The 12,682-nt window shown below is 39.7% G+C and overlaps 1 protein-coding gene across 1 annotated transcript in view; it reads right to left on the bottom strand.

Annotated features, from left to right (window-relative positions):
• The window catches only part of LOC126272048 (nematocyst expressed protein 4-like), a 34,778-nt gene extending 24,043 nt beyond the window's left edge, over nucleotides 1-10,735 (bottom strand). The window contains exon 1 of the mRNA XM_049974563.1: nucleotides 10,629-10,735. Within this exon, the coding sequence (XP_049830520.1) occupies nucleotides 10,629-10,652 (24 nt within the window). The 5' untranslated portion in view covers nucleotides 10,653-10,735. The remainder of the gene's footprint in view (nucleotides 1-10,628) is intronic.
• Nucleotides 10,736-12,682: the final 1,947 nt, after the last annotated feature.

Raw genomic sequence — 12,682 nt, 5'->3', positions numbered from 1 at the left:
GAGCGATCTGGTTTAATTGCTAAAAACCATTCAACAGCCAAGATCGCATAAAATAATTTCTTTATTTAAGACAACCTGTTTCAACAAACTATGCCGCCATCTTCAGGTCTTAAAGATCTTTTTGTTGTAATACGTGTTCATTTTACACTGAACTTCACGCCAAAATGTCAAGTGGATAAAAATCAGCGCATTATAAAAAGTTTGTCACCTTGTTCAAAAGGCCATGTCCATATACATAGTGCTTACAGATGCTTGTTACATCACACAAACATGGTGCATAGAGGCACATCTGTTTACATGTGCTAGACATATTGCAAACAGTACACTGTTTAGAATAAGTCCCGCGTATGTAAACAGATGTGCTATTATGTACCATGTTCGAGTGAACTGCTCTCTGCATCAGTAAGTCGACTATGCCTGTCAATATAGACTAACCATTCTGCATCCAAGGCATCCACACTGCAACATCTGGCCTGCTGTCCAGGGGAAAATGAACATTGCCACGTGTACTGGAAGGTACCAACCAGCCTGTAAACATATTACTCCTAATAGCTATAATTATTAGTCTGCAAATGAAATAAATACTGATGTAATGTTGTTCAGCACATCGTCCACAGTCACCAACAAAAATACATGTACTTATATCCCCTAGACCCTGTAAATAAGGGATACAACGGTGGGGGCGGGGTTAGTGTTTAACGTCCCGTCGACAACGAGGTCATTAGAGACGGAGCGTAAGCTCGGGTTAGGAAGGATTGGAAAGGAAATCGGCCGTGCCCTTTCAAAGGAGCCGTACCGGCATTTGCCTGAAACGATTTAGGGAAATCACGGAAAACCTAAATCAGGATGGCCGGAGACGGGATTGAACCGTCGTCCTCCCGAATGCGAGTCCAGTGTGCTAACCACTGCGCCACCTCGCACAGTGATACAACGGTGTTGCAGTGTTGATGCGCGGGAGCAGGACTGTTAGTCTATGCTGAAAGACGAGTCCACTTAATGGTGCAGTAACGACCATGCAGGAAACATCAGGTCGCAAAGTTAGCGACATGTTTGTGGATGGACCGTTCGAATAAAAGAACAAACAACCATGCATACTGATGTGTGTACATATTAACGTTGCACATATTTTAAAAAATTGCATTTTTACCTGTTACACCCAGTAATCACATATAATATGTGAGTGTATAATTGAATGTTTTACTACTTTTTATTCTTTTTCACGAATACATGCAAATAAAATTTGTTTGCTTGGTTCAAATGGTTCAAATGGCTCTGAGCGCTATGGGACTCAACTTCTGAGGTCATTAATCCCCTAGAACTTAGAACTAATTAAATCTAACTAACCTAAGGACATCACACACATCCATGCCCGTGGCAGGATTCGAACCTGCGACCGTAGCGGTCGCTCGGCTCCAGACTGTAGCGCCTAGAACCGCACGGCCACTCCGGCCGGCAAAATTTGTTTGCCATTACGCTAGAAACACAGTTCTTTTTCCTCTTACTGTTAAAAGACTGGAATAAGTAAATGCCCAGACAACACTGGGTATTCAGTTAGTATGAAAATAGAAGAGAAGATTTTAGTTTGTCAGTATGTTTCGTAACAACTGATGTTCAGCTGCAGATCGAAAGACTCGTTCGGAAACAAAACCTTGGGCATGGTTCAGTCGATGACATAATGCCTGTGAAAATGAAGGGCCTGGGTTCGAATCCTTGTTTTTTATATTGTTTTTATAAGCTTGGAAAATTGAAAAGCTCCTGAATAAAAATCACGGTATCACTTGAGACGGTCGATTCACAAATTCTGTGCCCTGTTTTAATCCAAATGAACTAAAAAAACTAGAATGTTGCTGGTTTTGGGAACGCACCTACGAAGCGTTTCTAACCTATTACGTATGGTAATCGAGCGAGGCGGCAACGTGGTCAGTTTCAGGACTTGTATTCGGGAGGACAGTGGTTCAGTTTCCCGACAGGCCATCCAGATTAAGGTTTTCTATGGTTGTCCACAATGCTTGTGGCAAATGGTGGGAAGCTTATTTGAAAAGGGCTCAATCGACTGCCTTCGCTTTTGTTCTTCATTGCGATCTAGCGCTCTGTCTAATTATAAGGGGCAATCAAAAATCTTGCGTTGGAAGGTCACAAATAACCCCTTGCCTAAATGTCGGTGTTTGTACAGCCGCATCAGAGTCACCCTGAGCTGCATATACGCTGTCCATTATACAACGTGGTCGATAGTAATTTGCTTACAATGGAAGCAATCTCATGCATTAAATATCTGTGAATAATAGCGAATAAACTGTTCAAAAATCACAGGAAGAGGAGGTATACTTGAAAGAGGCCAGGAGACACAGTAAGATTCAAGCTGGATTACATAAAGGTCAGAGAGGGATGTCTAAATCAGAGACTGAATTGTAAGGCGTATGCAGGAGCAGAAATAAACTTGGATCACAATTTAGTTATGATGAAGAGTAAGTTGAAGTTTAAAAGATTCATTCGATAGAATAAATACGCAAAGAAATGGGATTCTGAAGAATGATGAGATGCTTTTGAAGTTCTCTGGGGTATATACAATATACTGCGATAATATATATTCAAAAAGGACAGTCACAGTAGTTGGACAGACAAATATAGGTACAAAGAGAAATAAAGGTGGAAAGGGAAAGTTTTGAAAGCGTCATTCATCGCAAAACCCATCTTCCTTGCTATTGTGTTCTTGATACTCTGTTGCATGTGCCTGAACCTGTTCCAGCCGCCATACCACTGCGAAAGACTTTCAAACATATGTTAGCCGATGGCGCATGATCTTTGTGCCAAGCTATGCTTCCCGCTGGAGTTACAAAATTTAAAAGAAAGTGGAAATAGTTTTGGTTGAGTGCAGTTCCACTAGTTATAAATCTAATACTGTATTTTTATGCTTGCATTTCCATAAATGAAAAGAAGTGTCTGAGTATTAATGGCATCTGGAACAAAAAATTGTTTATTTCCGTTTTGTCGAAGACCAAACACTAGTTATTAAACTCCTTCACCCAAGAAGACGAAGTAAATATTCCTGAATTCCAATCAAGAACAACTGCCACGATGAGAAACATAGAAGTAGATATCCTCGGTGTCGCAAAGCAGCTTAAATCACTTAATAAAGGCAAGACCGGCTAAAGGCAAGGTCTCCGGTCCAGATTGTATACCAGTCAGCTTCTTTTCAGAGTATGCTGATACAATAGCTCCATATTTAGCAATTATATACAACCGCTCGCTCACAGAAAGTTCCGTACTTAAAGACTGGAAAATTTCTCAAGTCATACCAAGACCAAAAAAAGGGAAATAGGAGTAATCCGCTGAATTACAGGCGCATATCACTAACGTCGATTTGCAGTAGGGTTTTGGAACATATACTGTGTTCGAACATTATGAATTACCTCGAAGAAAACGATTTATTGACACATAGCACGGATTCAGAAAATACCGTTCTTGCCAAACACTACTAGCTCTTTATACTCATGAAGTAATGAGTGCTATCGACAGGATATGTCAAATTGATTCCATATTTTTAGATTTCCAAAAGGCTTTTGACACCGTTCCTCATAAGCGTCTTCTAACCAAACTGTGTGCCTATGGAATATCGCCTCAGTTGTGCGACTGGATTCGTGATTTCCTGTAAGAAAGGTCACAGTTCGTAGTAATAGATGGAAAGTCATCGAGTAAAGCAGAAGTAGTATCCAGCGTTCCCCAATGAAGCGTTATAGGTCCTCTATTGTTCCTTATCTACATGAAAGACATAGAATATCTCAGTAGCCGTCTTAGATTGTTTGCGCATGATGCTGTCATTTACCGTCTTGTAAAGTCATCATATGACCAAAAAGAATTCCAAAATGAGTTAGATAAGATATCTGTATCGTGCGAAAAGTGGCAGTTGACCCTGAATAATGAAAAGAGTGAAGTTATTCACATGATTACTAAAAGAAATCCGCTAAATTTCGATTATGCGATAAGTCACACAAGTCTTCAGGCTTTAAATTCAACGAAATACCTAGGGATTACAAATACAAATAACCTAAATTGGAACTATTACATAGACAATGTTGTGGGTAGAGCAAACCAAAGACTGCGATTCATTGAACTTGGAAGGTGCAACAGGTCTACTAAAAAGACTGCTTACACCTCGCTTGTCCGCCCTATTCTAGAGTGTTGCTGTGTGGTGTGGCATCCGTATCAGGTGTGACTGACGGATGACATCGAAAAAGTACAAAGAAGGGTGGCTCGTTTTATATTATCACGAAATAAGGGATATAGTATCACAGGCATGATACGTGAATTGGAGTGGCAATCATTAAAACAAAGGCGTTTTTCGTTGCGACGGGATCATCTCATGAAATTTCAATCAGCAGTTTTCTCCTCCGATTGCGAAAACATTCGGTTGGCACTCACCTATATAGGGAGAAATGATCATCACGATAAAATAAGAGAAATCAGGGCTCGCACAGAAAAATTTCAATGCTCGTTTTTCCCGCTCGCTGTTCGAGAGGGAAACGATAGAGAGACAGCTTGAAGGTGGTTCACTGAAGCCCTAACCAGACACTTTATCGTGAATAGCAGAGTAATCACTTAGGTGTAGATGAAGATTGACATTTTTGAGAGCATGATTCTTGCATAGAAGAAAACAGCAACCAGCCATTGTTAGTAATTTACACAAATAGCGCCGTAACCAGTTTCGCCGGCCAGAGTGGCCGTGCGGTTCTAGGCGCTACAGTCCGGAACCGCGTGACCGCTACGGTCGTAGGTTCGAATCCTGCCTCGGGCATGGATGTGTGTCATGTCCTTAGGTTAGTTAAGTTTAAGCAGTTCTAAGTTCTAGGGAACTGATGACCACAGCAGTTAAGTCCCATAGTGCTCAGAGCCATTTGAACCATTTGAACCAGTTTCGAGGCAACAGGTTCATCTACAGATAGCTGGTCACGTTTATATCACATTTGTTGTTGTTTACATTAATTGTTGAAAAAGCAGCCAACAACTAATGTAAACAACAACTAATGTGATATAAACGTGACCAGCCTGAAGATGAACCTGCCGCCTCGAAACCGGCAACGGCGCTATTTCTGTAAATACAAAACATTACTAACAATGGCTGACTGCTGCTTCCTTGTTTCCAAGAAACAACTTGTATAAACTTTCTATGGCACTTGGAACCAGTCAGTCTCCTGGTACGGCCCTTAGAAAGTTATTAATAACGTATTCATTTTGTAATTCGTCACATTGTTTTTCGTGGTGATGCGATGAGCTGAATAATTCTGTAATATCAGAATATATTCTCAGTTTTTTAAAATAAGTATCAGTTTCCTACAAACAGAGATACAGTGTTTCTTCTTTCTCCTCAAAACCGCCACATTGATGATGAATTAATATAATTACTTATAGCAAAAAGATATTTTTGTGATGTACTTACAATTTAACAAATTCCGTATTATTTTACTTTAATTGTGCCGCGATATCTTGCATCTTGTCGAATTTCATGATTCTGCGTCAACGGGAAGTACACTATAGGCTTTGATGAGTGAGTTTGCCAGTATAGAAATACATGTTATATAAATGGCCGAAGCTCTTGATTGCATTGACTTAGAAACTTAAGTTTTTTTACGCCGCTAAGAAATTAAAGACCTGACTAAGTGACATAAATTTGAATGTGACACCACAATTTGTCACGAGAAAAATATGTCACAACATACGGACAGAAAAACAAACAGAAGGATAAAAACGATAAGAACTATTTGTTCGTGTTATATAATTACAAATTAACATGTTTGAACTTTTTCCTTTATTTGTGCCGTGAAACCCTGCTTTTTGCCAAATTGCATGGTTCTAGGTCAACGCGATGTACCATACAGGTTTTTTAATGAGTGAGTTTTCCATTATTAAAATATGTGACATAAATAGCCATATCTTTTGACTGAATTCACTTAGAAACTTAAAATTTTTACATTGCCAACAGATCAGAGAACCTTAATATGGGACAAGAATTTGAACTTGATACGTCTACCAGTTCCTGAGAAAAATGGTTCTTAGCAGTCGGGCAGTCAGGCGGACAACAAAGCGCTGCTATAATCGTTCCGTTTTTAGACATTGAGGAACGAAACCCTAAAAAGACGAAAGTAATGAGTAATAGGAGAAATGAGATAAGCAATAAACTTAGAAACCAAACTGCTGACCGGGAAGTAGACGAACTTTAAGGAATTCTGCTATTTGGTACCCAAAAAACACACGACTGTAGAAGGAATTGGGACACAAATCACAAATAGCACAGGTAAATAGAGCATTCCAGGCCAACAGAAGTCTGCTAGTGTAAAACGTCGGCCGTAACCTGATAAATCAATTTCTGAGTAAGTTTTGAGCGCAGAATTGTATATTAGTGATTCATTGACAACGAAGGGCTTAAAATGTGGTGCTCCAGAATGGTGTTGAGAATTAGGTGTACTGGTAAGATAAGCAATCATCAGGTTCTCCACAGAATCGACGAAAAAAAGGAACATGTGGATAACACTGAGAAATAGAAGGGACAGGACGACAGGACCTACGTCGAGACATCAGAGAGAGACATTCATGGTATTTGAGGGAGACCTGTAGAGGATGAAAACTTTAGGGGAAGGAAGGGAAGACGTGGTGAGATAGTGATACTCTGAACTGAAAACGTTAGCGCAAGGGAGGAATTCGTGGCAGGCCGCAACGAATCGGTTTGACTGGAAAAAACAAAAACTTGAATTTTACTCGTCTGTCTCAGACTGAAAGAGGAAATAGAGAGGACGCGAAGAAGAGTAGCGCAGTTCGTCGTAAGTTCGTTTAATATGCGTGAAAAGTGATGGAGAAGGTCATCCAAATCCAGCGACATACGCTGCAAGAGAGGCGCTGTGCATCACTCTATGGATTGCAGTTAAAAATTCTGACACCGTACGTTCCCAAAAGAGTCAACCATTGTATTGTCCCCTACCACGTGTATGTGTGGAAAGCAGGTGTTGACAGATGTGAAAATTACCGAACTATTACTTTAATAAGTCACAGCTGCAAAATACTAACGAATGGAAAAGCTGGTAGAAGCCGACCTCGGGAAAGATCAGTTTGGATTCCGCAGAAATGTTGGAACACGTGAGGCATTACTGACCTTACGACTTATCTTAGAAGAAAGATTAAGGAAAGGCAAACCTACGTTTCTAGCATTTGTAGACTTAGAGAAAGCTTTTGACAATGTTAACTGGAATACTCTTTCAAATTCTGAAGGTGGCAGGGGTAAAATACGAGGTGCGAAAGGCTATTTACAATTTGTACAGAAACCAGAGGGCAGTTATAAGAATCGAGGGACTTGAAAGGAAAGCAGTGGTTGGGAAGGGAGTGAGACAGGGTTCCAGCCTCTTCCCGATGTTATTCAATCTGTGTATTGACCAAGCAGTAAAGGAAACAAGAAAAATTTGGAGTAGGTATTAAAATCCATGGAGAAGAAATAAAAACTTTGAGGTTCACCGATGACATTGTAATTCCGTCAGAGACAACAAAGGACTTGGAAGACCACCTGAACGGAATGGACAGTGTCTTGAAAGGAGGATATAAGAAGAACATCAACAAAGGCAAAACGCGGATAATGGAATGTAGTCAAATTAAATCGGGTGATGCTGAGGGAATTAGATTAGGAAATGAGACACTTACGGTAGTAAAGGAGTTTTGCTACTTAGGGGGTAAAATAACTGATGATGGTCGAAGTAGAGAGGATATAAAATGTAGACTGGCAATGGCAAGGAAAGCGTCTCTGAAGAAGAGAAATTTGTTAACATTGAGTATAGATTTAAGTGTCAGGAAGTTGTTTCTGAAAGTATTTGTATGGAGTGTAGCCATGTATGGAAGTGAAACATGGACGATAAATAGTTTGGACAAGAAGAGAACAGAAGCTTTCGAAATGTGGTGCTACAGAAGAATGCTGAAGATTAGATGGATAGATCACATAACTAATGAGGGGGTATTGAATAGAATTGGATAGAAGAGGAGTTTGTGGCACAACTTGTCTAGAAGAAGGGACCGGTTGATAGGACATGTTTTGAGGCATCAAGGGATCACATTGGAGGGCAGCGTGGAGGGTAAAAATCATAGAGGGAGACCAAGAGATGAATACACTAAGCAGATTCAGAAGGATTTAGGTTGCAGTAAGTACTGGAAGATGAAGAAGCTTGCACAGGATAGAATAGCATGGAGAGCTCCATCAAACCAGTCTCAGGACTGAAGACCACAACAACAAACAACGTGTATGTCACGACAAGATAGTGAAGGTAATGTTAGATGAAGGCAACAATACATAATTACGACTCTATTAGTTATTTAGGTGCTAAGAGACATGTAAATATGATTTTCATAAGAACCCTGCACACAGAATAAAGAAACACAAATTCTTTTCTCCTTCCTCCCATTCATTCAAATACTACCTCACCTTTGCAGAAGAATGAAGATTACTTAAATTTCTACGACATGCGGAGCACAGCTTGCCCCTCAGTTTTACGTCCGACCAGGTGGTCATGAGGCTTCGCTGTAGGTAGTCTGCTGTTATCTCACAACTATTCAAGAAATATTTGTGTCATGGTGCTTATTTTAAAGTCCAGTAACGTAGTAAAATATGTCAAATGAGACGTTACCTCCCTTCGTATGGCGACCACTTTTTAATTTCGCTTCTGTTTTATTGCATATCAGGTCAGCAGACTGCATTTTAACAATTGTGTGACCAACCTAAGTTTTGGCTGTTCTGTACTTGATTAATATAATCCGTATACATCGGTTTGACAGGTTAGACCATTCAAGTCCTATTTTATTTGAATTTTTATTATGCCGGCTAAACATCTTACAAGCCTTATCACAATGTTAACTGGAACACTCTCTATGAAATTCTGTAGGTGGTAAGGGTACAATACAGGCAGAGAAATGCTGTTTACACCTTTTTCAGAAACCAGAAGGCAATTACAAGAGTCGAGAGGCATGAAAGGGAAGCAGTGGTTGAGAAGGTAGAGGGATGGGGCTGTAGCGTGTCCCCGATGTTATTCAATATGTACATTGATCAAGCAGTAAAAGAAACCAAAGAATTTTGGTGTACAATTAAAGTTCAGGGAGACATTATCATTCTATGAGACACAGCAAAGAACTTGGAAGAGCAGTTGAACGTAATGGAAAATGTGTTTAAAGGAGGATGTAAAATGAACATCAACAAAAGTAAAACAAAGATAATGGCATGCATTCGAATTAATTAGGTGACGCTGAGAAAATTAGATTAGGAAACAATACACTTAAAATAGTAGTTGAATGTTGCTATTTGGGCAGCAAGTTAACTGATGACGGTGGAATAAGCAGGATATAAAATGTAGGCTGGCAGTGGCAAATAAAAGCATTTCTGAAGAAGAGAAATTTGTTAATATCGTATATAGATTTAAATGTTACGAAGCCATTTCTGAAAGTATTTATATGGACTGTAAACAAGTATGGAAGTGAAACATTGACGATAGTCTAGAGAAGAAGAGAATAGAATCTTTTGAAAAGTGTTGCTGCAGTAGCATGCTGAAGATTAGGTGGGTATATCACGTAACTAATGAGGAGGTATTGTACACAACTGGGCAGAAAAGGAATCTGTGGCACAACGTTAGTAGAAAAAGGGATCGGTAGATAGAAAACATTCTGAGGCATCAAGCATCACCAATTTAGTACTGAAGGGAGGTAGGGGGGGGGGGGATGAATTGAAGAGGGACACCAAGAGATGAATAGAGTGAGCTTTCAGAAAGATGTAGGGTGCAGTAGTTATTCTGAGATGAAGAAATTTCTGCGAATGTACGCTTAGAGCACAGCATTGTAGCAAAGTGAAAAATGGACTGTGGGAAAATCGGAACAGAAGGGAATCGCAACATTTGAGATGTGGTGAACTGATAAAGTAAGAAATGAGGAGGCTCTGTGCAGAATCGGAGAGGAAATGAATTGTGGACAACTCTGACAAGAAGAATGGACAGAATTATAAAAATAATGTTCAAATCTTATAGGATTTAACTGCTAAGGGCATCAGTCCCTAAGATTACACACTACTTAACCTAAATTATCCTAAGGACTAACACACACACCCATGCTCGAGGGAGGACTCGAACCTCCGCCGGAACCAGTCGCACAGTCCATGACTGCAGCGCCTCAGACCACTCGGCTAATCCCGCGCGGAGGACCGAATTATATGAAATCTGTTAAGGCATCAGCGAAAAAGCTCCATTGTACTAGAGGGAGATATAAAGGGTAAAAACTGTAGATAAAGACAGAGATTGGAATACATCCAGCAAATAATTGGGGACATAGGTTGCAAACACTACTCTGAGATGAAACGGTTGGCACAGGAGAATTCGTGGCGGGCACCATCAAACCAGTCAGAAAACTGATAACACAAATACATGAATAAATGAAAACAAAAAAAAGTATCGTTTATTTTGCGAGCAGCGCTGAAGAAAGCTATGACTTAATAAGTTACAACTACGTGTAGGCAGCTGCTATTCGTTTTTCAACCGAATATTAGCCTTAGCAGCAGGTGGCGTGCAACGAGATGTCGCTGCTGCATAAAAGCGCTAAACGTGTTGGTGCGTGATACTTACGAAAATCGCTTTCATGATGTCCATGTAATCTCCTGCTGCCTCGAAAATGAGAAACTGACGACTTGTCAGGGTATCTGGGGTGTATATATGTAGCAGAAGTCATTACCCGAACTCAGTCCTTTACCTTAATAGTTTACCAGCTGCAAGGCCACCGCGTGTCGCTGTTGGAAAAGTATGCAATCAGATGTGGGTTTTGTAACGGAATGCGAGATGCGGAGTGCCCCACATGAATGAAACCGGAGATGGCTAACGACATTTCAAGACGAGAAGAAGAACAACAGACGTATGGTAAAGAACCAGGAAGCCGAGTAGTAGAGCTCAGTGTTCACACAAATATTATGTTTATTACTCGCACCATGTTTCTGAACGTGATTTCAGAATTTAGTGTCGTATATATCTATAACCTAAGATAATTATGTATTTTGAAATAAACTCACTTTATAGTGGTTCTCCAGAGAAACTATGTAACGAAAATTATTTAGGAACAGTAGAAAACTTGGTGGCCAGATTTCAGGAAATGGCAGTACTGTATTGGTGTTACTTTTCAGACACTACCGTAAACGTTCACTACGTAGTGCAGCTTTATAAGTTTTAGCAAATCGGCGACGAAAAATATTTACATTCCTCCCACTGTCTGGTGGGATTCGGATTAGCAAAGGGCGTGCAAATGGTCTTTCTAAAGATAATATACGTGAATGGCATACGCTTCTCGGAAAATGAAAGCTATCTCCTAAACCTATAGGTAGAAAAACGCTTTCCGCGAATTTCAAGACTGACATCCATCCACATGGAGTGATAGTAGTTGACATTGCTTCCAGGAAATTAAATTTTGACTAGCATATCGGGATAGTATTCACAGACTTACAAGGGAAACACAGAATTCTCTTTAAATTACAATCAACGAAATATTTTTCCTCAAACTAAAAAGATGCTTGCTGTTGAGAGGATGAAAGAGTAAGCCACTATTACGTCGGATGCAGGCTCTTGTCGCTAAAATGTCAATAGTTACTACCAGAATGTTGTGCAAGTAAGAAACGCATAGCATGGGTTCAAAATTTGTTTCCTTTTATGACTTTTCCCTCTCCTGTACAGCTTTTCTGGATGAATGATATTGCCTAGTATGCATGTATTTGAAATGTTATTATTGGGGAAATCCTTTTTTCTTTGTAATGACAGTACTCCCAGAAACAATAAACGAACTTCGCTGGAAGACAGAATCTTTCATTCGGGAGTTGAGTGGGTGCTGTCTAACAGAACGTATTTTGGAAAACTATCGAACTGTGCTTTTTAATATTTACTTTTAATTATTTCATCGATATGCCCCCACATTTCTGTGGCAACTGGTTGCAATCTGAATTAATTTGAAATTTTCTGCCCCAGAGGATCAGAATAAAACAAAAGAGTAGATTTTCTTATAAACCAAAACATTATTGTTTATCTTTAGTCTTAGCTTTCGTAGCGGTGCGTTTTCATATCTTCAATTCCAAGTGGTTCTACTTATAGCTTCATGCAAATTGTTGGGTCAAACATCTTTTTAAACCAGACGGTTAATTAAACGAACATTCGTTAAGGGAAGCATACAACGACAAGTATTGTGCTTCATACACGTAAAATGATACGAGGTATATATATATATATATATATATATATATATATATATATATATATATATACCGCGCAGCAGTATTCAAAAAGAGGACGGACAAGCGTACTGTAGGCAGTCTCTTTAGTAGGTCTGTTACATTTTCTAATTATCCTGCCAATAAAACGCAGCCTTTGGTTAGCCTTCCTCACAACATTTTCTATGTGTTCTTTCCAATTTAAGTTGTTCGTTACAATGATGGGTAGCAAGAAAACGCAAATAATCAATGTCCATCGATATACACAATTTCCATGCAAGCAATTTAAATAGATCCCAAGTCACGACTAAAGAGTTACGATGATGGCTTGTCTTTTAATGTGGCTCTTCTAGTGCGACCGAGGTTAGCTGGAGCGGCGCTTATATTCTCTACGTGTAGGGGCCGCTCGTGTCGTGGTGTCGTCTTAGTCAGAGT

Source organism: Schistocerca gregaria, chromosome 5, assembly GCF_023897955.1.
Source record: "Schistocerca gregaria isolate iqSchGreg1 chromosome 5, iqSchGreg1.2, whole genome shotgun sequence".
NCBI classification, from domain to species: domain Eukaryota; kingdom Metazoa; phylum Arthropoda; class Insecta; order Orthoptera; family Acrididae; genus Schistocerca; species Schistocerca gregaria.
This window is presented reverse-complemented; position numbering and strand designations above follow the sequence as displayed.